The 27,148-nt window shown below is 41.0% G+C and overlaps 1 protein-coding gene across 1 annotated transcript in view; it reads left to right on the plus strand.

Moving 5' to 3' along the window:
- Positions 1–27,148, plus strand: part of STX1A (syntaxin 1A) — a 72,896-nt gene that overhangs the window by 30,323 nt on the left and 15,425 nt on the right. Inside the window, exons 2-6 of the mRNA XM_058164575.1 lie at positions 3,696–3,773; positions 5,335–5,434; positions 23,258–23,332; positions 24,084–24,157; positions 25,133–25,241. Coding sequence (XP_058020558.1) covers positions 3,696–3,773; positions 5,335–5,434; positions 23,258–23,332; positions 24,084–24,157; positions 25,133–25,241 — 436 coding nt within the window. The remainder of the gene's footprint in view (positions 1–3,695; positions 3,774–5,334; positions 5,435–23,257; positions 23,333–24,083; positions 24,158–25,132; positions 25,242–27,148) is intronic.

Consider the following 27,148-nt stretch of genomic DNA (forward strand, 5'->3'; position numbering starts at 1 on the left):
ATGCATGGATTTCAACTCCCTCAGCAAGAAAGCTGGGTGGGAATTCTGGAAATTAAAAAGTCCATGCATTTTAAAGTTGATGAGGTTGAAAAACACTGACCCAGAAGAGCAGCTGAGTGGGACTTGATAGTCTAGGAATGCAAGGACAGAAACAAAAAGATTTCCCACCCTAATACAAATTGCAGACTTTTTGTTCTAGAATCGGTGGTAAAAATCACCTGGCATCTGTGCAATCAACCCCAGTTTACTATGATCAGTGACCAATGCTTGGGTTCCTATCCTTAATAAAGAACTGAAGCAACAGTGTAAAATGCAAACTAAATAACCCTTAATAAGGATGTGAATCATTACTTTGACTGCAGAAGATCATTCTTCTTTAATAGCAACACGGCTCTATAATCAACTGGACAGTGTGTTCTTCCCTGTGCCAAATTCCAGTCTTCTTTTCACTGATGCTGTAGTGACCCTGGAGCATTGTTCCTGAGCAAGGAAGGGCACCCTCTGCTCCCAGCTGCACCCACTCCTTCTGAGGGCAAAGTTGCCATGACGACTGTCAGCTATGATTTGGGGCCACCAGAATGGGATGTGGCCCCGACCTGGAATGCTCCCTCTTCGTGAAGCAAGAGAGGGAGGGCTGCAGAGGAGGACGACTCTAGAGATTTGAGGCAATGCGCCCACGCATGGTTTGCCATTTCCCTGCAAGGAATGTGATTGCTTGAGATGTAAGTTCAAACGCCCCAGCTGAGTTCCTGTGCTGCCACACAGGGCTGTAGGAGTCTTAGGCACATGGCAGCATCTTCGCACCAGGAAGAGAAGCAGCCTACACCACGTCGTCCTTGACTCCTCGAAGAAACCTTTGTTTATAATCGTGCTTCCCGAATCTCACATTTTGAGGAGGAACTGTTTTAGTCCTGGGCAAATTGCTATTCTTGACTATTACCCATTTTAAACAGAGGAGGAGAATATGTCTGGAAATCAGAGCATTTCTCTGCCAAGACCATTTTCACTCTCCAGCCCTCAGGTTCAGTCTTACAACAGCCCACACCTCTTTCCCTCACAGCTATTGTGAACAGAGGTGGGGGCTGTTTTTCATATCCCAAGATGTCAGTGGTCCATATGGCGCCAAAGTAAGGGTTCCCATGTTGCTTCCAAAGCATCTTTACCTCTTTCTGGATCCAAATACAGATCGTGAGTACTCGTCAGTGCTGACCACTACTCCCTCCGGTTGGCCAATTAGGAAGTACCAAAAAAGGCTCCTTGTTGACTTCTTCACCCACCCCAGTCTCCATCGCTGTCGCTGCCTTTGCTTTTATCACGGTTGTTGACTGTGAGGCAAAAAATAAAAAGTTGTCAGCTGACCCTGCAGCCCACTCATGAGGGCACTTTTTTTTTAAATTTGCATTTATATCCCGCCCTTCTCCGAAGATTCAGGGTGGCTTACATAGTGTTAAGCAATAGTCTTCATCCATTTGTATATTATATACAAAATCAACTTATTGGGTCCTCATTTTACCTACCTTATAAAGGATGGAAGGCTGAGTCAACCTTGGGCCTGGTGGGACTTGAACCTGCAGTAATTGCAAGCAGCTGTGTTAATAACAGACTGTCTTAGCAGTCTGAGCCACCAGAGGCCCCACTGAAGCTTTAAGGCAGCTGGTCAGATGTGAGGTGGCCCTGGAGCCTAAGAATTGAGTGATGGAAATTGGCAGGAGGTCTTAAATCTGAGAAACCAGCTTGCCTCCAAATTCCAAGGAGCTTCAGCAACACAAAGCACAAGTTTTGCAATTTGAATTTTGAGGCAGTTGGACCAGAAAACGTGCTTGGCTATTCAGCAAGGATGTTAAATGTGGGGGCACAGAGTTAATTACTATAGGAACAGCAGTACAGAAAGGTTCCTTTGTCCCATAGCTGCAATATATTTTCTTAGCTGATCATGAAGTCTGTTGTTTACAGGTAAACCTTGAAGTGACTTTAAAAAAGCTACTTACAACCTGTCCTTAAAGATACAACTGTTGCCCCTCCCCCGGTCACCTGGTCACATTTCAAGCATTGGAAACCAGCTTGCAATTTATGTTCACATTTAGATTTATGCTCAAATGCAGTGTCCCCTGGTTGCATGGCCACAATTTGTAATGTTTTTCCAGTATGACAAAAATGATCATAAAATCAAGTCCAGTCATGTGGTGCCTCAATTTATGACTGCAACGGCTTATAAACAAAATTCTAGACTCCATTGTGGTTGTAAATCAAGGATTACCCATATTTTGCAAAAAGAAATTAATAAATACATGATTATCATCAGGACTCAAGGAATAAATATCGTAACATTTTGGTCTCCCAGGATTTTTTATTACAGATCTTGGAGTAGTATTTTGGAACAAAGAAACTTTACAGCAATATCACAATGAATTGGGCTACTGCTGAATTCCCATGCATCACAAAAAGTTTCAAGCTATTTCAGAAGGTTTCAACAAACAATTTTTTTTAAACATATTACAAATGTTAATTAATAAGCCAGTTATAATCTGTTTCACTCGTAACTTGCATCCACACAATCACCCTGTCTTATTTTCCCCTCCTTTCCCTCTCCCGCTTCATCCCAGTTTAAACCTACATCCGTTTAGCCATTCCATGTTTGCAATGAAATAAGGGGCAGCTAATAGAAGCTTATGCCTTTTGATGAAATGCATTAGTGGGAAAAGGTAGCAGCAGACCTTTTATAGTTTCTAGTTCTTCAAAAGAAGGATTATGTACAGAATTTTGTAGGGGGGGGGAATGCATTCTGTGTTTCAGTGAGAGGCACCAATTTTGAGTGTGCCCTAGAGGTATGTGGGAGTCAGATTCTGAGTGGGCAAAGATATTCCAGATCCAGTATGACACCCTTACTGTGACTGTCATTTATTCCTTTAAGGAAGGGGTCTCCAACCTTGGCAACTTTAAGCCTGGAGGACTTCAACTCCCAGAATTCCCCAGCTAGCTCTGCTGGCTGGGGAATTCTTGAAGGTGAAGTTCTCCAGGCTTAAAGTTGCCAAGGTTGGAGACCCCTTCCTTAAAGGAGTTTCTTGCTAACACAAGATCAGAGTTGCTTGAACCAAATGGGGGTTGGACAGAACTGTTGGCTAGTATGATGACAGGAGTCTACTGTATTACTTCTTGCTCCTGGCTGAATTAGGTTTGGTACAATTTTGATCAAAGTTAAGGAAATTTTTCCCTAATATATATTTTTTTTCTTCCCATGTTTCACCTCTTCTCTTCATGGTTATTGCCTTAGGGGAGAGTAAACACAGCCCAAGGCACAGATATAGAAAGAACATAGTAGATGGTAACTTCATATAGTGCAGAAATGTAATAATATTTCTGCTTTCAGCTCACTTCGAAAAAAGGATGATTTATTACTCTGTTTCCCCCAAAATAAGACGTCTCCTGATAATAAGCCCAATCGGGCTTTTGAGCTCAGGGCAATAAGGCCAAGCGTTTATTTCAGGGTTCAGAAAATATAGGACAGGGGACTAGAAGAAATGAATGATTTGGAAGAATAGGAACCAATGCACAGCTGACTTTGTCCTTGGGGGAAATCAAAAGTACTATCCAGCTGATGTCTGCTCCGACCTTATGATGCAGAATTTAGGTCTTTGCAGCATTTGAGGCAGCCCTTTGAGATTCTAGATATTGAAATTATGTTTCTTACCTTGCAGGCCAAGGACAGTGATGATGACGATGAGGTTGCTGTTGGCGTGGATCGGGATCGTTTTATGGATGAGTTTTTTGAGCAGGTGATAAATCCTTATTTCCTATTTATTATTTAAGGTATGGCATATCATACATAGACTTGCAATATATATTAACATTTCACCTAGATTAAAACACAGTAAAATATGAATGTTTAAAAGATCTATATTCAGATACCATTGTCTAAGCCAGCTAGCCCTTGAAGCGCAGTATTGTTTAGCAGTAGCACCTAGACTTATATACCGCTCCATAGAGTTTTACAGCTCTCTCTGAGCAAATTGCTCACAACAATATGAATCCTCATTTTACCAACCTCAGAAGGATGGAAGGTTAAGTCAAGCTTGAGCCCGTCAAGTTCGAACTCCTAGCTGTGGTCAGAGTCAGCCTGCAGATACTGCATTCTAACCAGTGCACCACCACGGCTCTTCTATGTGAAAGTTTATGTGAAAAAAAATCAGATATTGGACCGGTATATGCTCTCAATTTACAGCCAGCCATAACGTGACCTTATTTCTTATATAAACAAGTATAAAGATAAATAGATACAAGGAAATTCCTCAGATGGAGGTGCATGAGACTGGACTCTCAACAGTTAAAAAACATCCAATTAACCAAACAATTTTTAAGCACTTTTATTCAAAAGACTTAACAACCTATGACCTGATGAGTCATTGTTTCAGAAATATTTTCTCATCAGATTCCTCAGTGCTTTAGAAAGATGGTGGCAGAGCTTCTAATGTTTTTCAAAAGTTTTTAAAAATTCAAAACAGCCCAGTTTAAAAACAGCCCAGTTTGAACTTTGTAGTTCAATGAAACATCAAGAGTTGACCACAGGGAATGTATTAGGACATTTTGCATTATGTCATAAATTGCTTCAAAAAATGTTGTTTAAGATTTACAAATTTCAATTCTATGAGAGTCATGGCTCCCAGATTTTGGATGCATTCTGTAAGCCAGCTCATTTGAGATACAGTATTTTGGTTGAAATAGTTTTGCCATCTAGTGCATCATTTCACCCAATTAAAGGTTACAGAAATGAGAGTTTTAGTAATCTATAAATAGATAATGCTTATTGTGAAAAATATTTTGAATATATTTTCAATAGGATGAAAAACAATAGAGCAGAGATGTACAAGACTATATAGTTTATCTCGGCTGAGGGGAAGAACAATAGGGTAAATTTAACAATGGGATTATGATCAAGTAATAGGCCGTTGGTTGATAGCATTTGTAAAATGGGAAAATGTAAGCTCAATAAGCAATCTATTTCAGGAACTCAGGAGAAGAAACGGTACATGGTAGCACAGTGGTCAGAATGCAGTATTGCAGGCTAACTCTGCCTTCTACCAGCAGTTCGATTCATAAAGGTTTGACTCAGCCTTCCATCCTTCCAAGGACAGTAAAATGAGTACCCAGATTGTTGGGGGGCAATATGCCGACTCTATAAACTGCTTAGAGAAGGTTGTAAATCACTATGAAACAGTATATACATAAATTGTTTCAACTCCTACCCTCAAAAGGACGCTATAGAGCACTGCACACCAAAACAACTAGAGATCCAGAGTTTTAATTCTGCAATCTTACCAGGTTTTTTTTTTACCTCAGGTAGAAGAAATTCGTGGGTTCATAGAGAAGATCTCAGAAAATGTGGAAGAGGTGAAGAGAAAGCACAGTGCCATCCTCGCTTCCCCAAACCCTGACGAGAGTGAGTAAGGTTGTGCCTTGTATTTCTTTCACGACTGATCAAGAAAACCAGAAGGATTTTGCTAGGGACAGAGATTTGTATCATGGTTGTAGTTAGAATAAACACCTTCACTGCAGGGGTGGGATTCTACTGGTTCGGACCGGTTCAGTCGAACCGGTAGCTCTGACAATCAGATGGGAGCAAACCGGTTTGCTGTGACAATCAGCTGGGTTCGCCTGCCCCTGCGCTTTACTTACCTTTATCTTCACAGCTGATTAGCACAGCAGAGAGGATTGCTGCAGCTCAGCTGTTTTAATTCCCTAGCACTAACGCAGCAGGGGATTTTTTGTTGAACTGCGCATGCATGCATGCGAAAGATCACCAAACCGGTTGTTAAACTGGAAGGATCCCACCACTGCTTCACTGCATTGTCCCATGTAAACCAGATAGAAATTGGAAATTTATTGCAAAGATGGAACATGACCACGGGATTCCATGGAAGTTCAACAAGAAGGGACCTGAAGCTATTATCAGGCTGTTCAGCCATCTGGATTTCTCATCGGTGTACATACTTGTCAAAGACTTTGTCTTGAAATGCTTCCAGATTTTATTTTTCATTATGCAGCTTCCCTGCCTCGTTCATGGAATTTGACAGGGAGATCCAGATTATGTTACCAGACACTTTTAACGTTTTTTAATGCCTCTCTGCTACTTCTATCTGTCTGTTTTGTACAACAAACAAATCTACCGTGGAGGGAAAGTTAGAAAGGCTGCAGGATGCCTTTCAGTTGGTAGTGTTAGGTGTTAGCCACGTAGAAGCAGCTTTGCTTTTTAGATTAGCCAGCTGGAAATTCTTTTTTTGTTGTTGTTGTTGTTTGGAGGGCTGCCCCCCACATGGATCTCTGCTACTATGCAACCCCTATTGTGGCTAGCTTCATATTTTCCCTGCTCTGTTCCAAACAATTGAACGTACTCTCCCGTGGCAAGTGTGTGCTGCGTAAATATTAATTAACTCCCTTGCCTGATTCGTGTGAGCACATTAGAACAAAGCGCACTGTAATTAGCTATGCCTTAATTTAGACAGCAGAACCTAGCACTCGTCTGTCCATCTCCTAGTAGAAAGCTCTTGGCATGACCAGAAGTGGGTGGCCCGGGTGCAAAAAAAAAAAAAAAAGATTGCATGAAGCCCAATAGATCACTTCATGGCTGACCCAGCTACTCATGTGATCGAAACATTTCAGGGGAGAATGATACGATCAGGGGACAACAGTGAAATCATATGTAGTTTAAGAGCTCCCTCTCAGAATCTGTCACAAGGCTGGAAAATACTGGGTTCCAATCCTAGTCTATGCAGAATGCAGAACAAACATTATTAAATAAATAAAATGAAATTGTCTCGTGGAGACCAAGCCAAATAACTTTATTTTTAATCAAATTTCAAAGCTAATTGACTTCTTGACAACTTTGGATTGTCTTGATCGACTCTAGACAGCTTACAAACAAAAGGAAAACAATACATGTTAAAAAAAGTCATGGCCAATTGGAAGAACAGTTCGCCAGCTATAAACCAATGATAACTAAAGGTGGCTTGATAGTCTTTTGGGGTAGTCCAGATAGGAATCACATCATTCCCACATACCATTACACTATCACTTTGTCCTAAAGCAGGGGTAGTCAACCTTTTTATACCTACCACCCACTTTTGTATCTCTGTTAGTAATAAAATTTTCTAACCGCCCACCAGTTCCACAGTAATGCGCCGTGTATCGTCGTCTGCGCATGCCTGTCGCGTGTCGTGGATTGGGTTGGGGGGGCACCAGCTACCAGCTCTGCTTGTCTGTTACAGCTGGGTGTTGTGGGGGGGAGATGTGTGAGCTATTCTGGGACAAGGCTCTTTTTTTCAGTCGCACTATAGCGCCATTTAGTTTCACTTACGTAACATGAACAAAACATGCGCGGGCGATACAAATAGTATATTTTCAGGAATTTAAATTGTCACGGGGAATTTTATGAAAACCTAATAAAAATGGTTTTAATTAATGCTAGGAAATTTTTTTAAAAAGTCAATTAAATTAAAAAAAAGGAAAGTGCTCCAGTATTGGACAAAACCCCTACCGCCCACCATGAAAGCTGGAACACCCACTAGTGGGCAGTAGGGACCAGGTTGACTACCACTGTCCTAAAGCCTAGGAGAACTACCAAGTCCCTAACAATGTCCTAAATGTTATAAGAGTGGAGCCACATGAATCTCTGGGGGATATCATTCCAGAAGACAGGTCCAGGCTGGGCTCCTGTAAGATGACACTGTTTAATTAATGGGGGCCAGGGCACAATCACTCTGCCTGATCATATCCAATTACCGTATTTTTCGGAGTATAAGATGCACTGGAGTATAAGACGCACCTTAGTTTTTGGGGAGGAAAATAAAAAAAAAATTGATTGGCAGGTGGATTGGACTCCCGGAATACCCCCAATCAGCTGTTCCCAGAGGTGAATTTTAGCAACAGGTTCTTTGGTTGTGAGCTCTGCGCCTTGCTTTTTTTTCAGCCTCTTAAACTCCTTTTCAGAAAAACTTTTTTCTGCCTCTGAAAGCCACCAAAACAGAACTTCAGAAAAAAAAACCCTCTGAAGCTCTGTTTGGGAGCTTCTTTTCTGAAGCTCTGTTTGGAGGCTTCTTTTCTGAAGCTTCTTTCAGCTTCTGAAACGTTCGTTTGAGAAGCTGGGTAGGGCTACATTTGGAGTATAAGACGCACCCAGATTTTCACCCTCTTTTTTGGGGAAAAATGGTGCATCTTATACTCCAAAAAATACAGTATTATAAGAAAAGATAGTTGCTGTTTTCCTATAGTGGAGCTAGGATAACGGAGTTATAGGCAAGAATCAGGCAAGGGAATTATATTCAGAAATGGTATTCAGCCAGTTCGGACTGGGCCAGGCGAATCGATAGCCGCAACTGCGGGTGGGCCCATCCCCCCACCTCCCCCCCCTGGGGTAATGCCGTCCTATTTAGCCACATTTTCGAGGCCAGCCACATGCTCGGAAGGTGCGTGCATGAGCAAGGCACATGTGCGGAAGGCCAGGCGCATGCACAGAAGGCGTGTGTGTGTGTGTGTGAAGTGAGCACACGGGCGGGTGGCGAACCAGTGGTAAGAATATGGGAAACCCACCGCTGGTTATAGTCTATATATAGTGATGGTTATCTTTCCACCACTCCTTCCAGAGGGAGGGCTTAGAACTGTTGAGACACTGCTTCCTGTAGAATAGTGGGCCCTTCGTTCCATGTTTTCTCAAGTCTTCTTCGATTAAGTTCCCTTCTGGCTTTTCAATTTGACACTGGAGAAAGGGAATGGGGCTATCCCAGTGGTGAAATGTAAAATTTGTTACTACCGGTTCTGTGGCCGTGGCTTGGTGGGCGGTAATGTAAGTGGGTGGGTGTGGCCAACTTTTTTAAAAAAACTTTTAAAAGCACTTTTTCTACAATCTCTTCGGCCGAAGAGGTTGTAGAAAAAATGCTTTTAAAAGCCTCTGATGAGCCCAGCTGAGCCGCGTGATCATCAGAGGCTTTTTTTTTTACTTTTAAAAACATTTTTTCAGCCAGAGAAAAAATGCTTTAAAAAAAACAGCACCTCTGATGATTGCGTGGCTCAGCTGGGCATGTGGGGGGGGGGCAGGGATTTTTGCTACCAGTTCTCCGAACCACCTGCCGCCATTGCTACCGGATCGGGCAATCCAGTCTGAACCGGGAGCATTTGACCCCTGGGCAGTGTCTTCTAAGCTCCACTTTCAGAATGAGTAAAGTGGAAGCACCCGCTTTAGAATGCCTTGTCTCCATTGCAGAAAATGGGCATTCCAGGCAAATCCAGTGGATAGTTTGGGCAAGAGGCACTGAATGGTGGCTTCATGCTTCTATACTATTATTTCTCAACCTTGACCATTTTAAGATATGTGGACTTCAACTCTCAGAATTTCCCAGCCATCAAGTCCATCTCCAACCCACAAAAGCTCTGTGTGGCTTTAGGTCAATCATTCTATCTGAACCAACATACTTCATAGGATTATGGTGGCACAGTGGTTACTGCCAGGAGTTCGATCCTGACTGGCTCAAGGTTGACTCAGCCATCCATCCTTTGTGGACACATCCATGATTACCTTTACAATAAAATAGAAGTTTACCACTGCTTGCTTTCACAAATTTTTCTTTCCAACTTCCTGGTTTAGCCTACAACCCTGGTCTTCCCTTGGCATCTTCTATCTACCCTAAACAGGAGGTTGGATTAGAAGACCTCCAAGATCCCTTCCAACTCTGTTATTCTATTCTGTCCTGTCCTATCCTATCCATGTAGGAAACAGGTCCAATCCAGCTAAGGTTGTTAAGGTCAGCTAAGGTCAGCCAGCTGGACAAATTTCTGGGGAAATATATATATATTGCAATATGTGTGTGTGTGTGTGCACGCGCGCACGCACACACATACACACACACTGCACAAATGCTAAAAACAATAGTTTGTTATCCTTAGCAGTGGCTGCGTCTGTAATAATGCTCGTTACACTTTCCTAGCAAATGTTGCAAGCCCTGCTGATTTTTCAAGTCACGCTGATATGAAAAGTACAAGAGCAAACTGGAAAGTTTGTAGCTGGTTGACCAGACCAGCATATCTTTCTTCCTTTCCTTGAAAGGTGGTATTCATATTGTCTGTCATAGCTCACCAATTTGTGCCATTCCTTGTTCATTCAATTCCTTGTTTTCTTGCTTCCTCTGACAATTCTTTTCTCTTCTTGTGTCTGCTGTAGGCATTCTGTAATTAGGGCTTGTGTGGGATGGGCTCTTGGGATTCAGCGGGCAAATGCTTGAATTTCCAGAAAGGATAGCTGGATTTAGATAATTTCTTCCGGGCATAGCCTTCATTTCCTCCCACCTATGTTCCTCTTGCATTCCCTAGGCAGATGCGGCTGCCCATTTGGGAGCTGGATGCTTTGCTTCCCCTTCTTCCTTTTATGCTCCCCTGGAGTTTCAGTCAAGCCTTTTGTTGCCCTGTGCCCTCAGTATAAGCCCAATTTTCGGCTGCTCAGTTGTTTAAATTAGATTTGCCTGGTTCTCCCCACTTTACTGTAGTCACAAGCCTGAAGTTCATCCGATTGCTATACTACTCTGCTGACAAACAACCCAAGCACAATTTGTGCATGCATCTGAAGGCATAAGAGGCTTGGATTGTTCTCATCAAAAAGGAATATGCTAAATTGTATCTCTCCAAAAATCCTGTGGCTTTATTCAGAAATGACAGTTGGGGGAAAAAAATGAACAGTCCTTACTGTAGAATGACATCCCTGAGATTGAGTATAAAATCTCGCAAAGCTATTTTGTAGCAAGTGTGTGAATTTTGCATGTGGTGTGTTTTGCAGTGCAAGTTGACTTGGAAGTAAGTCATCTTTGATGGAATTTATTTTTGGATAAATTTACTTGGGATTGTGTGAATAAACACTGGAATGTTTTCTATGCCGCCTTCGGTCTGACCTAAGCTTAGTACACAAAATTATCCACTACAATGTCCTACCAGTCAATGACTACTTCAGCTTCAACCACAACAATACACGAGCTAATAATAGATACAAACTCAAGGTAAACCACTCCAAACTTGATTGCAGAAAATACGACTTCAGCAACAGAGTGGTCAATGCCTGGAATACACTACCTGACTCTGTGGTTTCATCCCCAAATCCTCACGACTTTAACCTTAGACTGTCTGCTGTTGACCTCACCCCATTCCTAAGAGGTTTGTAAGGGGCGTGCATAAGCGCACCAACGTGCCTATCGTCCCTATGTTACTGTCCCCATTTATCTGTATCCATCTCCTGTATTCATAATCATGTTTATACTTATATCTGTTATCTTCTACATGCTTGACAAAATAAATAAATAAATAAAATAAAAATAAACAAAAATAAACAAAAATAAAAATGTCTAGAAGGCCAATCATCCCAGTTCAGCGGAAGGCCATTCTTTTAGCAACAGGTTTTGGTGTCATCCAATCCTTGACTTAGTCAGCCAAAAGGGACCACCACAGGAAAATCTAGATTGTTCTTAACAATACCCTGCTGGTGTAATGTTGAATTCGATCAGGGTTTTTAAAACTAGGGAAAATAATGGAAAGAGTTTCCTTTGATTGTCTATGGAGAGTCTCGAGTCATCCAGGTCATGGTTGTCCCAAAGGTGATTTTTCAAAAGGCAACTGGACTTTCTTTGTTTTTCCTTGAAAAGGTTTCGCTTCTCATTCAAGAAACTTACTCAGTTGTGACTCAGTCTCACTGACTCAGTTATGACTTCAGTCAGAACTAAAGAAGCTTCTTGGATAAGAAACAAAATGTCTTCAAGGAAAAAGAAAGTCCAGTTGACTTTTGAAAAAGCATCGTTGGGGATCCTCTGATTCTTTGTTGCTTTTATATCATAGTGGAATCCAGGGACTGTTTCAGTGTAGTTCAGGATTCTCCACTCTCATACAATCATAACATTTAAGGAACATTTGGAAATTATTTATCCCAGCTTTCCGTTGATCTCACCCACTGCTGATGTGAAAGCTTTCACAATTTTTAGGTAGTATGATCAGTGGCTGCAGAGTTCTGAAATGAAAAGAATCAAGATGTGCCAGATTATGAGGGACTGGCTTAACGAACTCATTACACTATCTGCTTGCAGGATACAGTGGCAGCATCTCTACAGTCCAACCTCTTTTTCAGGTTGCTTATTGAATTAGAACCCACTGCCTGAAGACAGTCTTTGGGCAACAGTTCTTACTGTAAGAAAATTTTCTGTTGACAGTTTAACTGAAATCTAATTCTCTGCAACTCCTTTTTCAAAATAACTGGGCTCCACCTAATGCTTATTAGCTCTGAGTTCTCATCATTTTTGCTTCTCCTAAACATACACAGTACTTTCAGTTCTTAGTTGTGGTGTTAAAAAAAAACCGGTAAAGGAGTCCCTGCAGATTTTACTCTGCTAGTTGTTCCTGACTCTAGGGGAGGGGTGTCAAACTCAAGGCCTGCGGGTCAGATCCAGCCTGCGGGGTGCTTAGATCTGGCCCGCAGAGCCACCCTGGAAACAGTGAAGGACTGGCCCGTGGTGCCTCTGCCAGCGAAAATGGAGCTCCGCTTTCGGATGCGGCGGCCTCTTACAACCCTTTGTCTGCAAAAATGGAGCTTGGGAGGGCCACGCAGGATCCTCGCTAACTCCATTTTCGCTGGCAGAGCACTCAGGTCTTCACAAGCGCCCCCGACATGAGTGACATCGAGCTGACCATGTTCAGCTGACCACGGCCCCCCCCGAGGTCAAACACAACCCTCAATGAAATCGAGTTTGACACCCCTGCTCTAGGAAGTGGTGCTCATTTCCGTTTCAAGGCCATTGAGCCAGAGCTGTCCAAAGACATATCTGCGGTCATGTGGCCAGCATGACATCACAGAGCACTCTTACCATACCTACTCACATTTGTGTGCTTTCGAACTGCTAGGTTGGCAGGAGTGGGTCGAGGATGGGAGCTCACCCCATCACTTGGCTCTCAGGTGTTGAACCTGGGGTGCTGGTTTTCCAGGTGACAAGCCCAGCATCTTAATCGCTGAGCCACCATTCCACCCTCTTAGTGGTGGGACATGATCTAATTGCCCAGCTTTTAAACAAACTCCTACTTTTAAAATCTATCCCTACAGAATTTTACTAATAATGGCTAGAAAGAACCATATCTCCTTTTCTCTCTTCCACCCCCCCCACCAAAGATTTCTCTCTATGCACTTGTTTCATAGGCCATCCGTATTTGCACAGCTGGAGCTGGATCAGTGCTTGGAACATGTAGGCAGCCTTCATCTTCATGTTGCTATGCCATCCACTTCCTCAAATGATAGCCGGCTTCTCTGTGGCTCCAAGATGTCGCTAATGAGCTTTGGGTCACATATAAAGGATGGAAACATTGATTTCTCTGACTGAGTTGGTGTGGCTTATTAGCCATTGTAAACACCTACACTGTGCAAGACAGAAATTGCTCCCTGGGGATGTGTTTGCCTTTGAAAATCCAGAAGATTTTTATTAGATGAGAAACAGTACCTTCAAAAGTGGAATAGCAGAAGATACGGGGGAAGGGGATTGTAAAAGAAAGCATAGTGTTTAATTTTACAAGTAGCAAAGATCTGCTGCTTCTGCAGGGGTAAAATATTGCATTTCTTATACAGCTTCCTCTTTACTCCTCCCAAAATATAGACATTTCATAATATATTGTACTGATTATTTGACTGGAAAACGAGATAAATCGTAACAAAGAAGAATGTACTATATTTTAAAAGGAAATGTAACAAAGGCAGTGTAAGAAGGAAAAATCCATACAAGATCCTTATTAATTGTCGCCTTTTGTTCTCCAGTTTTTTACACAGAATTTAGATGGCATCAGCTTCCTATATTCCAATATTTTTCTGCACTGTCCCCCCATTTATTTATATATCTGTTCTGTATTGCATAATGTATAGTGTAAGTCCAATGATTAATTTGCGATTAAAAAAGCTAATTCAGCCAATCCTGTTTTAATATCTGCACTATATATATATATATATATATATATATATATATATATATATATATATGTATGTATGTATGTATGTATGTATGTATGTATGTGTATGTATGTATGTATGTATGTATGTATGTATGTATGTCTTTGGTTATATATATGTAGGTCTTTGGTTATTCGGGTTTTCTCCCACGTAAAATTGGAAGTATCTTGGCGACCTTTCGACGAAGTCTCATTTGTCATCTTCAGGCTTCAGCTTCGTGCTTCTGGGAGCAATGTGTGACTGCTGCTGTTTCTTCCTTTTTAACTGCTAGTGGGAGTTTGAACTGATTGGGTGGGAGCTTGGCTGTGCTCTGATTGGATGGGGGGGGTTGTGCTCTGATTGGCTAGGGGTGTGTCCTGTTTGGGTGGGGGCTTGGTTGTGCTGAGATTAGTCTGAGTTGCAGTGGGATTTGAGCTGGTGAGCTGCATTGCTGTTGTTTGACTTCGTGTTTGTGGTCGTGCTACATCTTCATAGTGGGTGTCAGTCTGCTGCATGTATGGATTGGAGGGGTTTGAAATGGCTAATGTTGCAGCTGCGGTCTGGCTTCTGGTCCTTGGTCGTGCTTCATGATCAGTGTGGGTTTGGGTCTGCTTTCTGGGTGGATGTGTGGTGATGACCTCCTGTGTGGACCTCATGAGTGTGGGTCTGGTATCATTCCTCGTGTTAGGGACTCGTTTGTCAATAAGGCTGGGTTTCCAAATGGCTAGTAGGCAGGAGGTATCATCTCATTTGTTCATGCTGTGTGTTTTTCTATCTCGATGGCTTCTCTGATTATTCTGTTGTTAAAGTGTTCAGTTTTGGCGATAGTTTTGGTTTTTTTAAAGTCAATATCATGTCCTGTGGCTTTAAGGTGTTGGACCAGGGAAGAAGTTGGTTCCTCTTTTTTGACTGAGTTCTTGTGTTCTTCAATGCGTGCACTTATTCTTCTGTTGGTTTGTCCGATGTATGTGGTGGGGCAGGCGGTGCATGGGATTTCATATACTCCTTGATTTTCTAACTCAATTTTGTCTTTGGGGTTTCTTAGGATGGTGGATATTTTTTGGTTTGTGCAGAATGCTGTCTTGATGTTACGTTTGTGGAGGATCTTGCTGATTCTGTCTGTGGTGCCTTTTATATATGGGAGGAGGGCTGTGCCGTTTTCTTGTTCTCTGTCTTGGATTTTAGTGGGGGGTTCTTTTTGGATTAGTTTGGTAATCTTATTTCTCTGGAATCCATTGGATGTTAGTACGTTTGTGAGAGTGTGTAGTTCGGTTTTTAGGTGTTGTTCATCAGCTAAGCGTTTTGTTCTAGAGATGAGTGTCTTGGCTACGGAGTTGATCTGTGCTGGGTGGTGGTGTGAGATTGCGTGCAGATAGCGGTTTGTGTGTGTTTTCTTCTGGTAGATGGTGTGTCCTAGGGAGCCATTGGGTTGTAGACTAAGACATCTAGGAAGGGAAGTTGGTTGTTAACTTCTGTTTCCATGGTGAACTGTATTTTGGGGTGTAGGCTATTGAGGTGTGTGAGGAAGTTGTCAAGTTTTTCTTTCCCGTGTGGCCAGATTATGAAGGTGTCATCTACGTATCTGAGCCAGAGTTTGGGTTTGTGATCAGATTTTTCTAGTGCTTGGGTTTCAAAGTGTTCCATGTAGAGGTTGGCAATGACAGGTGAGAGGGGTGATCCCATGGGTGCTCCTTCTATTTGTTTGTATTTTTGTCCATTATAGATGAAGTATGTGTTGGATAGGCAGTGGTTGGTCAGATCTAGGATGTGCTTGGGGGGGTTATATTTGTTTTGGATAGCTGTCAAGGCTTCTTTGATTGGCACTTGGGTGAAGAGGGATATGACATCAAAGCTCACGAGTAGGTCGCTGGGCTGTAAGTTTTGTTTCTTTATGATCTCTATGAACTGGAATGAGTTTTTTACGTGTGAGGCGATGGATTCTGCATAGGGCTGTAGTTGTTTGGCGAGAAATTTGGCTAGGTTTTGTAGAGGTGAGCCTATGGAGTTGACTATGGGTCTGAGTGGGATTCCTTCTTTGTGTATCTTGGGGAGGCCATAGAGCTTAGGGCATCTGGATGATTTCTCTCTGGGAATGATTCTTTGTTGGATTTCTTCGCTGATGGGGGAGGCTTTTATTTTGGATCTAGTGGTTTTTCTAGGTAGGTGGTGGGGTCTGTTTTTAGGGGCTTGTATGCAGGGTCTTGGAGTAGGTTGGTTAATTTGGTTTGGTAGTCAGATGTGTTCATAACCACCGTGGCGTTGCCCTTGTCTGCTGGTAGGATTATTATGCTGGTGTCTTTTTTCAGGTTAAGTAGTGCTGTCTGTTCCTCTTTGGGTAAGTTGCTTTTGGGTGGCTTGCTGCTGCAGAGGATGTTGGTGATTTCGAGTCTGATTTTGTTAGCGTCATCGGGGTTGATTTTGGTCAGGCTGGTTTCAACTCCGCATATAATGGTTTCAGTGGGGATGTATTTGGGAGTGACTGCAAAGTTGAATCCTTTGGAAAGGACATCGGTTTCAGCTTTGGTGAGGATCCTATCTGAGATGTTATGCACTGTTTGTTTCATGTGTGGTTGTGAGGGGGGAGGGGTTTGTTTCTGGCGTTCTTGTAGTCTTCGGAGTTTGTTGGTGTGTGTGTCTGTCTTGAGGATGGTCTGTGTTTTGGCTCTCCAGATGGCGAGTTGTTTGGATTTGTCCTAAAGTGCAGGGTGGATCTTGTTGCTGAGTTTGAGGTGAAGTGTGAGGAGATCTTTGTTGATTTGATCTAGGAGGAATCTTTTTGTGTGAAGTTCATTTCTGATTAGGGCCAATTCTGTTCTTTTTAGGATGCGTTTGGTGGCTGCAGAGTTGGAGTGGAATTTCAGTTGGAAGCATGTGGGGATTAAATTTTGATCTCGGCAGTTTCGTAGGAATGCAAGGTCACACCCCCAGCCAATCAGAGCACAAAAAAACCCCCCATCCAATCAGAGCACAGCCAAGCTCCACCCAATCAGTTCAAATCCCCACTAGCAGTTAAAAAGGAAGAAACAGCTGCAATCACACATTGCTCCCAGAAGCACAAAGCTGAAGCCTGAAGATGACAAATGAGACTTCGTCGAAAGGTCGCCAAGACACTTCCAATTTTACGCGGGAGAAAACCCGAATAACCAAAGACCTATATAGATATAGATATAGATATAGATATAGATATAGATATAGATATAGATATAGATATAGATATAGATATAGATATAGATATAGATATAGATATAATTCATATTCTGCAACCCAACAAGAAAGACATAGACTTCAGAGGATAATTAGAACTGCAGAAAAAATAATTGCTACCAACCTGCCTTCCATTGAGGATCTGTATACTGCACTAATCAAGAAGAGGGCTGTGAAAATATTTAAAGATCCCTCGCATCCTGGACATAAACTGTTTCAACTCCTTCCCTCAAAACAACGCTATAGAGCAGTGCACACCAGAACAATTAGACACAAGAACAGTTTTTTCCCGAAGACCATCACTCTACTAAACAAATAATTCCCTCAACACTGTCAAACTATTTACTAAATTTACACTACTATTAATCTTCTCATCATTCCCATCACCAATCTCTTTCCACTTATGACTGTATGACTGTAACTTTTGTTGCTTATCATTAAGTGTTAAATTATACCCTATGACCATCATTTGTGTTGTAAATGTTAAATGAAGGTATCTTTTCTTTTATGTACACTGAGAGCATATGCACCAAGACAAATTCCTTGTGTGTCCAACCACACTTGGCCAATAAATTCTATTCTATTCTATTCTATTCTATTCTATTCTATTCTATTCTATTCTATTCTATTCTATTCTATTCTATTCTATTCTATTCTATTCTATTCTATTCTATTCTATATGTAGGTAGCACAGCTTTTTCTGTTTGTACCTAATGGTGGATTAACATATCAAATAAACCCTTAAAATAGCTAACAGGTAGTTCTTGACTTACAACCATTCATTTAGTAACCATTCAAAGTTACATTGATACTGAAAAACATGACTTTTGACCCTTTTTCACATTTACAACTGTTGCAATATCCCTGTGGTCATGCAATCAAAATTCAGCAACTGGCATTATTTATGACAGTTGCAGTGTCCTGGGGTCATGTGATCAACTTTTGCGACCTGACAAACAAAGTCAATGGGGAAGCCAGATTCACTTAACAACCAAGTTACTAATTTAACAACTATGGAAAGATTGTAAAACGGGACAAAACTCATTTAACAACTGTCTTGCTTAGCGAAATATATTTGGGCTCAATTGTGCTTGTAAGTTAAGAACTAGCTGTATTTAGTTTTGGCTTGATATGAATCTGTGCAAAAAGAGTCAATTAAACCTTGCTGTACGCCACAATTGAAGCTGTGGTTTGTTATTGGCTTGTTACCCTAGTATAACAGATTAACGAAGAAGCATGATTTGTTTGTGGCTTCCTAGTTTGATTTTGTGCTCTGCCCAGACTTGAAACCAATCCAGTATTGTGGGTATTGCGTGCTTGTATGAACTTATGAATCCATATTCCCTGCATTGAAACAATCAGTTCAGAATCATCCTAAATTGCTTACAATTTTTCTGAAAGTGAATGACAGAATGAGGATGCAACTGACAAATAAGGTTTTTAGTTTCTTTTTTCCTTGTCCCTCTATGTTGCTACTAGGTTTGCATGGCCTACCTTCAGTTTGCATTACGCTGAACAGCTGTTTTTGCGTCATTTTCTTCATTTTGCCGTAATAATTATATCACTTCATAATAAATAACCTCGTGAATTGTTCATTTTATTTTTAGTTATTGTCTTGGCAAAAAATAAATATATTTAGCTATTTTCTCTTTAAGCAGGAGAAGGCAGTTTTGGTACCCAGCCTTCCATTATTAAATAATATCAGCATTCTATTAATATTTGCTACATTAATAAAACATTTTGTGTACTGTGAACCACAGTACACTGTGGGAGTAATGATATTTGATGTCCATTAAACAGATAGGCGTGATTTGGGAAGAGAGCTTAAAAAAAAAGATTTGGTGTGAGGGCTTCTTTCTATTTTTGCAATTTTAAGTATGGTAGTCCAAATGGATTTTAATGAATATTTTGCTTTTGTTTCTTGTTGAAAATTAGTGAACTGTTCTGTCAGTGTTTAGTAATTTGCTGTTGAATTTCAACAACATCATTCATAGGAGGAAGAGCTTCAGGAAACTCAAAAATTAAGGATCAGGTACAGAATAACTTCCTGGACTGTAGACATAGATACCAATAAAAGAGAATATTTATAGCTCAAGATTGAACTGTAGAATCTTTGATGCTCTCTGAGCTTTGATGTTTTCTTGCAGACATTTTGTTATTCAATTGCAAAAAAAACAACAACCAACCAAGCTCAGAGAGCACCAAGGACTCCCAATAGAAATAAATATAAGAAGTAGAAATTCCAAGCTAGGCACTGCATTTTATTAGAAACTCACACATTGTCTTAGATCAGTAGTCTGGAAGCATCTTTTCCAACTAAAACTCTTTATTAAAATGCATAAGATTTTGCAAATCATGAAAACGCACGCCTTTTTAGTAAAATTTGTTACTGGAAAAGGTGCTGTCAGTCTCCCGGTTTTTGCCTCATAGACTACAGCTTTTCTACAAGGTTCATAATTTACCAACTTTTCTGTCATTGCAAGTAAAGTCATTGAATAAGCTTAGCAAATACATTGCCTCTTTAGAAAGTTGCAAGGCAGAAGGTTCTGGACAAGCTACAAAATCTCTGTTGATAAAGAAGTTTAAAAAGCACTTCAGGCTTGCGGGCTTAAGCCCATCTCAGATGTTTCACTTGAGTCCTTCATATGCTGATGATGATGCATCTATGCCAGGGATGTCCAAACTTGGCACTTTGAAGAGTGGAGGACTTCAACTCCCAGAATTCCCCAGCCAGCAACTTGCTCATATTTATAGCTCATGCTGGCTGGGGAATTCTGGGAGTTGAAGTCCACCACTCTTCAAGGGACCAAGTTTGGACAGCCCTGATCTATGCCATAGATTGGGAAAGTATTAACTAAAAATTAGGTGGTTATTCGGTTGTCCCACCTAATCCAGAAAATGGAATGCTTGTCTGTCCTGAGCAATGATGCAGTACATGATTTGAGCTTGTCCGGAGAAGAGCTGAAGCCTGGCGGTGTGCTTCTGAGAGACGCTAGGCTGAGCTGTGTTCTCCTTGCATCCTTGAGGCCAATCTCTGCTGCTCTTGCCAGTGTTGCTTGGTTACACTGGTAGCATTTGGAGCTCCAGGTGACAAAAATTATCTCATGGGCGGTGAGGAGGGAAACACAATTGCACCTGCCATGTTCTGTGCCAAGCCGCGTTAGTTGTGATCAACATGAAGGTAGGGAGAATCAGCTGGAAGATTGCAGAGAAGGAGCATTAAAAGGACTGTCTCTCTCCTGCAAGGAGGCCTTAGAACAGGGGTGTCAAACTCAATTTCATTGAGGGCCGCATCAGCGTTATGTTTGACCTTGGGGGGGTTGGGGTGTGCATGTCCAGCTTGATGTCACTTGTGTTGGGGGCACCTGTGGTGGCCTGAGCGCTCTGCCAGCGAAAACGGGCTCCTGAGCTCCATTTTCAGTTGCAACGGCCTCCTGCAACCCTCTGCCAGAGAAAACAGAGCTTGGGAGGGCCAAATGCATCCGTTTTCACCGGCAGAAGCACTCCGGGCCAATCCTTCACTGTTTCCAGGGTGGCCATGCGGGCCAGATCTAAGCATCCTCTGGCCCCCGGCTCTTGAGTTTGACACCTCTGCCTTCCAAGATCATAGAATTTAGGAAAGAAATTATCTAGGTCAGGGGTCTCCAACCTTGGTCCCTTTAAGACTTGTGGTCTTCAACTCCCAGAGTTCCTCAGCCAGCTTTGCTGAGGACCCAGATTGTTGGGGGGGCAATAAGTTGACTTTGTAAAAATATACAAATAGAATGAGACTATTGCCTTATACACTGTAAGCCGCCCTGAGTCTTCGGAGAAGGACGGGGTATAAATGTAAACAAAACAAAAAAAAAGGGACCAAGGTTGGAGACCCCTGATCTAGGTCACTTTCATAAACATGCTTAACTTTGGTAAGGTCACAAACATTCTGATTCATAAACTGTATGTATTTAGTAAGGTCACAAACATTCTGATTCATAAACTGTCACACTGATGGTTTGGTTTAATCTAATATGTTATGTGAGCCACCTTAAAGGAGAAAAGATGAATGACAGTGGAGGCTTATATAAACCTATAAAAAATCCTGTGATGAGTCTTATGTAGAAAAAGTGACCCCCCCCCACTTAGTTGGAGATGTTATGATGGATAAAAATGCATAATTTATAGAACTTATACTGCAAGATATGATGGCCACTGACACTAGATGACAGGTATGTTACATTTATGTGGCTAGACAATACTTCTTTTTAAAAAAAATAAAGAATGTGAATGAATCTCCATGTGGATTTAGGTCGATGTAGTGACATTTGAAGGGGGGTGGTTGGGAACATTTTAGTCATTTTGCGAATTGAAGAATTTAGGTAACTTACAAGGGGGAAGTAAATATACTAAATCTTGCTTTGTTTTAAGCCACCTGTTTTGTAAGTTAATATTTCCTTTAGAAAGGAAAACCAGGATCAATTTTGGAGAAGTGTTTAAAAGAGAAAATGGATGTAGTGTCTCTTTGTCTATAATAGCCAAAAAAGACTTCAAATGGAGAGGAAATAAGAAAGTCTTTGGTCAAAATGTCTGAATTCAGTTTCTGCAGGGGTTTTTTCTGAGCGCTTCATAAACTGTGCAGCAAACAATGGTGAGGCAAATGTTTTCATTAGACTCTCAGTATTTACATTTTGATTGTAAGCTCTTTGGGCATTTGCCTTTTCCTTGCTTATGTTGCTATGTTAACAGAGGTGAAATCTAAAAATTTTCCCTACTGGTTCTGTGGGCGGGCTTAATTGGTGGGTGTGGTTTGGTGGTCAGGTGATTGAATGGGCATGGTCAATAATAATAAATAATAAAAATACTAAAGTATACAAAACTTGAGAGGCACTGATCTACCTTCTTTAAAAATAGAGGCCCTGGTCTACCAATTGCCTTTTATTGAGAGGCACCGGTCTACCTTCTTTAAAAATAGAGGCACTGGTCTACTCGCTGCCTACAGCACTGATCAGCTGTAAGGCGGCCCTTTAAAGTGCCGTGGCAGTCATTTAAGGCCGTTTGCAGCTATATCACCACCGAGAGCTTCAGGGATAGAGAAGAGGAACAGCGAGGCGTGGGCAGTGGGGGAGGGGGGCAGAGATTTTTGCTACCGGTTCTCCGAACTACCTGCCCCCATCGCTACCGGATCACGCGATCCGGTCCGAACCGGGAGCATTTCACCCCTGCTATGTAAATGGTATGAACTTTGGTAATATTAGAATAATAACATTATTTAACACAGTATCTGAGTTACTGTCGTAGGGCGTGTCAAATTTTTCAACTTTCAATTTCCAAACATTAGCGGTGCTCAAAAGTCATGACATGCCTTGGGGATTGTAAAGATATTTTGGTTACTTTAATATAACTTAGATGTGCTTGGTAAGTAACTACATAAATACCATAACATTTTAACATTTTGTTTGTTTCATTGGTGCCAGGGACAATTCTATTTATTGACTGATTACCCATATGTATATGATGCTTACTTGTACCTTGATGAACGTATCTTTTCTTTTATGTACACTGAGAGCATATGCACCAAGACAAATTCCTTGTGTGTCCAATCACACTTGGCCAATAAAATTCTATTCTATTCTATTCTATTCTATTCTATTCTATTCTATTCTATTCTATTCTTATATAAAGGAATCTTACAACGTACAGAGCTTAAAACAGCCATAAAAATAATAGACCATTATAACAGAGTCAGTTGCTGATCTAAATGAAATCTTGTCTGCTTGCTCTACAGTCGATGATTGTATTCACCAGTTCCTGAAAGACAAAAGGATAGGCGCCAGTCTCACTTGTGGGGGCATCCAGAGTGAGAGGAAGGGTACTCATGGGAATATGCAATGCCTTTCTTCTCTATTCCGTCTCTCTTGAACAATGTTTTGGACCATAAGGGTGGAGCAGCTTGGTGACATTTATTATATTAGCCAGTTACAAATACGTTCATTCTTATTACACAAGCCCAGTGTAATAGAAAAAGCAAAAATGTATGCATATGGATGTGTGTGTGCATTTCTGTCCAAGTCACCAATTTCAGTATTTCCCTTCTAGAAACCAAGGAGGAGCTGGAGGAATTGATGTCGGATATCAAGAAAACAGCCAACAAAGTGCGCTCCAAGCTAAAGAGTTGAGTATCTGTTGTAGGTGTAAGGAGAGAGCAGGCTGCTCCTTGTATGAGTTTAGGAGCTCACTAAATGATTGTGAATTCCTTGTTCTTTGCATAGTCAATCTACAGTATCTGAGAGCTTGACAAAGTTGTTACAGAATTGAAATCTCTAAGCATACTTTCTCTGCTTGTATCATCGCCACGTGCATTTTTGTATGTGTTTGTACAAGTGATCCATGAGTAATGATAAAGGATGCTAAAGGGTCCCATACGGGAAAAAAATCTCACTTTTTTTTCACTCTGAAGCTTCTAATCTTTTCATGAAACTTTTTAAAGCACTTTCCATTGTGCTTGGGGGAAATCTTTGAATTGAGCCCATTGCAAGGAAGCTCCCTTCCCTGGCTAGCGAAGCTGGGAAAATAAATACATACATACATACATACATACATACATACAAGAACCAGTTATGTATGTGAATATTAGGGTTCACCTTTGCTGGCCCAGATTTTGATTTTTTTAAAAAATACAAACAAACAAATCACTGCAACTCTCCAATGAAGCCTACAGGTAATAACTTGCCAGGTGCAAGTTTTAAAAATGGGTCATTTATAGTTGGTTCCTTCTCTTCTGGAGAGTTATTTTTAGTCCAGTCTGAAATGGATGTTCAGCAGGCAAAGAAGGAGAGACAGAGACTGGGACCATCTGTTTACCCTGTAATGTGTTTTTTCTTCCCTCTCTGAAAATAGGTTCTACTTTTCTGCTTTTTCTTAGGTATTGAACAGAGTATTGAACAAGAGGAAGGGCTGAACAGATCATCAGCAGACTTGAGAATAAGGAAAACTCAGGTGGGTGGATCCATTTCTAAAACGCCATGTTGCCTATCAATTCAGAGGTTTTCATGCATAGAATAACCAGGGCAATCAAATGGTAGATTACATTTAACAATCTTACAGCTTTTGAAAAATGTTCCACCTGTTTCTCAATATCTACAGCAGTGATTAGCAATTATTTGGGGGAGGGGTGCTGTATGCCATTGTATGATCTTCATGTTGGCTAGAATGTCTCCCATGACACATTGTCTGTACTGATGCCCAAAACTTAGAGTCGCTAGGAAAGACAGTGTGCTTGACATTCTCCTCTCTACCTCTTCTAAACGGGCTTTGCAAGGAACAAATCCAATCCTCCAGAGATTGTCCAAGCCTGATTTACATCATCATTTGACCTTTCTCAAACCAAGCAGATTGATGATGCTCTGTGGAAAGTAGATAAGGAAATTACAGGGACACTATTGCCTGTTCCATAATCCTATGAATACCCCAAATACAGTGTTGTTGAGCCAGTGAAATATGGGCTATTGAATGTTTTTAGGGATTTAGCTTTTTTCTCTCTCTTCCATCTATTCCAAGAATATAAAAATTAGATCAAGTGGGTTTTCATATAGATTAACGTTTTATTTATTTGTCTAGCCATGTGGCTTCAAGAAACCCCTAGATGGGCAACAAAGCTGTTTATTTGATAAGATATATTTATTTAATATAAGGTATACATGAAGGGTCCATCTAGCATTCTCAGCTAGCAGTGATTGGTAAGCATCTCGTTTCTCACAGATTTGTGGCATCCTCTTTTCAAGCCATTAGCCATGATCTCTTCTTCCATAAATTCCATGGCTTCAATGGAGTATCAAAGAGTATTTTCTTTGTAAATTTATAAATTGAAGAAAATGGGATTTTTACAGAAGTTTCTGGATGTATAAGCCAGCAGCACACATATTTTTCAGAAATATTCTGTGGTAATTTGCTTCCCCCCACTGCTTCCCCCAGCATTCTACCTTATCACGGAAGTTTGTGGAGGTGATGTCAGAATATAATACAACCCAGACTGATTACCGGGAGCGCTGTAAAGGAAGAATCCAAAGACAGCTGGAAATCAGTGAGTGTCTTTCTTATTAGCCCCTTTCACTGAGATTACCATGTGTTAGTTCATCCATTTCTTACAGAGGATCGTAATGGTGCAGTCCTCTATTTTTCTCATTTGCCTATTTTCACAATTCATTTTTATTGTAATACCAGCATTTTTCTTGTGGCCAGGTTGCTGTTGAAGCATTCGGAACTGCTGTACATACAGTTAAACGCTTCCTGTTCAAGTTGAGAAAGAACATTATTCAGTTTATATTCTCCCATTTTCCACCAAATGTTCTGTGAAGGCAGATTAATGAAATCCATTTCTGTTCTTTAAGGCAAAGTTCATATTCCTAATTTCTTCTTAATATTTCTTTTGCAATAAAAAAGCCTATTTTGTTATAAAAGAAAGATCCATAAGTAATAATTAAAGATACCGATTCCCGTAGCCAGAGAATCAGAATAGTCTAATTTAACTACGATGCAGTTCATACTCAGATAGGACGTTGTAGTGGATTTTGAGCTATGCTAATGATATTCAGTTTTTCTCTATAACCATTGGCCCGAAGGGAGATATTATTGAAGTCTTGTCCTGGGTTCTGAGCAGGGGTGAAATGCTCCCGGTTCGGACCGGATTGGCCAATCTGGTAGCGATGGTGGTGGGTAGTTCTGCAAAAATCCCTGCCTCCTCCACACATGGCAAGCTGAGCCACGCAATTGTCAGAGCCTTTGTTTTACTTTTAAAAGCATTTTTACAACCTTTTCGGCCGAATAGGTTTTTAAAAGGTTAAAAAAAAGCTCTGACAATTCCAGCTGAGTTGCCTGATCGTCAGAGCCTTTTTTTTTTACTTTAAAAAGTATTTTTTCTAGAACCTCTTCGGCTGAAGAGGTTGTAAAAAAAATGCTTTTAAAAGATAAAAAAAAGGCTCTGACAATCCCATCTGAGCTGCGCGATTGTCAGAGCCTTTTTTTTACTTTTAAAAGCATTTTTACAACCTCTTCAGCTGAAGAGGTTGTAGAAAAATGCTTTTAAAAGGTTAAAAAAAGGCTCTGACGATCCCAGCTGAGTTGCCTGATCATCAGAGCCTTTCTTTTACTTTTGAAAGCATTTTTTACAACCTCTTCAGCTGAAGAGGTTGTAAAAAAATGCTTTAAAAAGTAAAAAAAAAGATTGCGCACCACAGCTGATTACACACACCCCCGTGCACTGTTCTACTTACTCCATGCCTCCTTTTGGTGTGCACTGCGCGCGCGCACCCTGCATTTGGTGCGTGATGTGCACTACACATGCGCAGCCAGCGAACCGGTAGTAAACTGGTACAGATTTCACCACTGGTTCTGAATGGAATAAAGCAAATTAAAGTTGAACTTAACCAAACTGGAATTGCTCTTTGCTTAACGAAGTTTTTTTTGTCAGCTTAACTTTTGTCTCTCCAATGAATGATGCTGTTCCTAAGAGTACTTTAGGGTCCTCTTGGAGTCACAGCTATTGCTAGTTGCACAGTTGGAGGGCATGGTCAAGAGGCCCTTGCTTAGATAAACTGGTGACATTACTTGTAGTGAGAAAATCCAGGTCTGGTTTCAATGTGTATCACCATTCCCCTACATAAGACTGCTTTGGAAATGAATGTCATCAGCCTTTGTGTTAATTGATTGATATGTATATATATATATTGCTATTACATTTTTGTGGAATTATTGTTGTTTGAAGTTATTACTCTGGGCAGTTCAATTTCCTTGTAATATGTTTGTTTCCAGGAATCTGGGAAAATTGGGCAACATATGACGTAATAAATAAAATACTGAGTGTGATTGAGAAATACCAATTTAGATAAGTGTTTTTCAACCTGTGCAATTTTAAGATGTGTGGATTTCAATTCCCAGAATTCTTCAACCAGCAGGCTAAATTGGAAGCCTGATTTAGACCAAGTACACAAG

This window comes from Ahaetulla prasina, chromosome 1, assembly GCF_028640845.1.
Source record: "Ahaetulla prasina isolate Xishuangbanna chromosome 1, ASM2864084v1, whole genome shotgun sequence".
Lineage (NCBI taxonomy): Eukaryota > Metazoa > Chordata > Lepidosauria > Squamata > Colubridae > Ahaetulla > Ahaetulla prasina.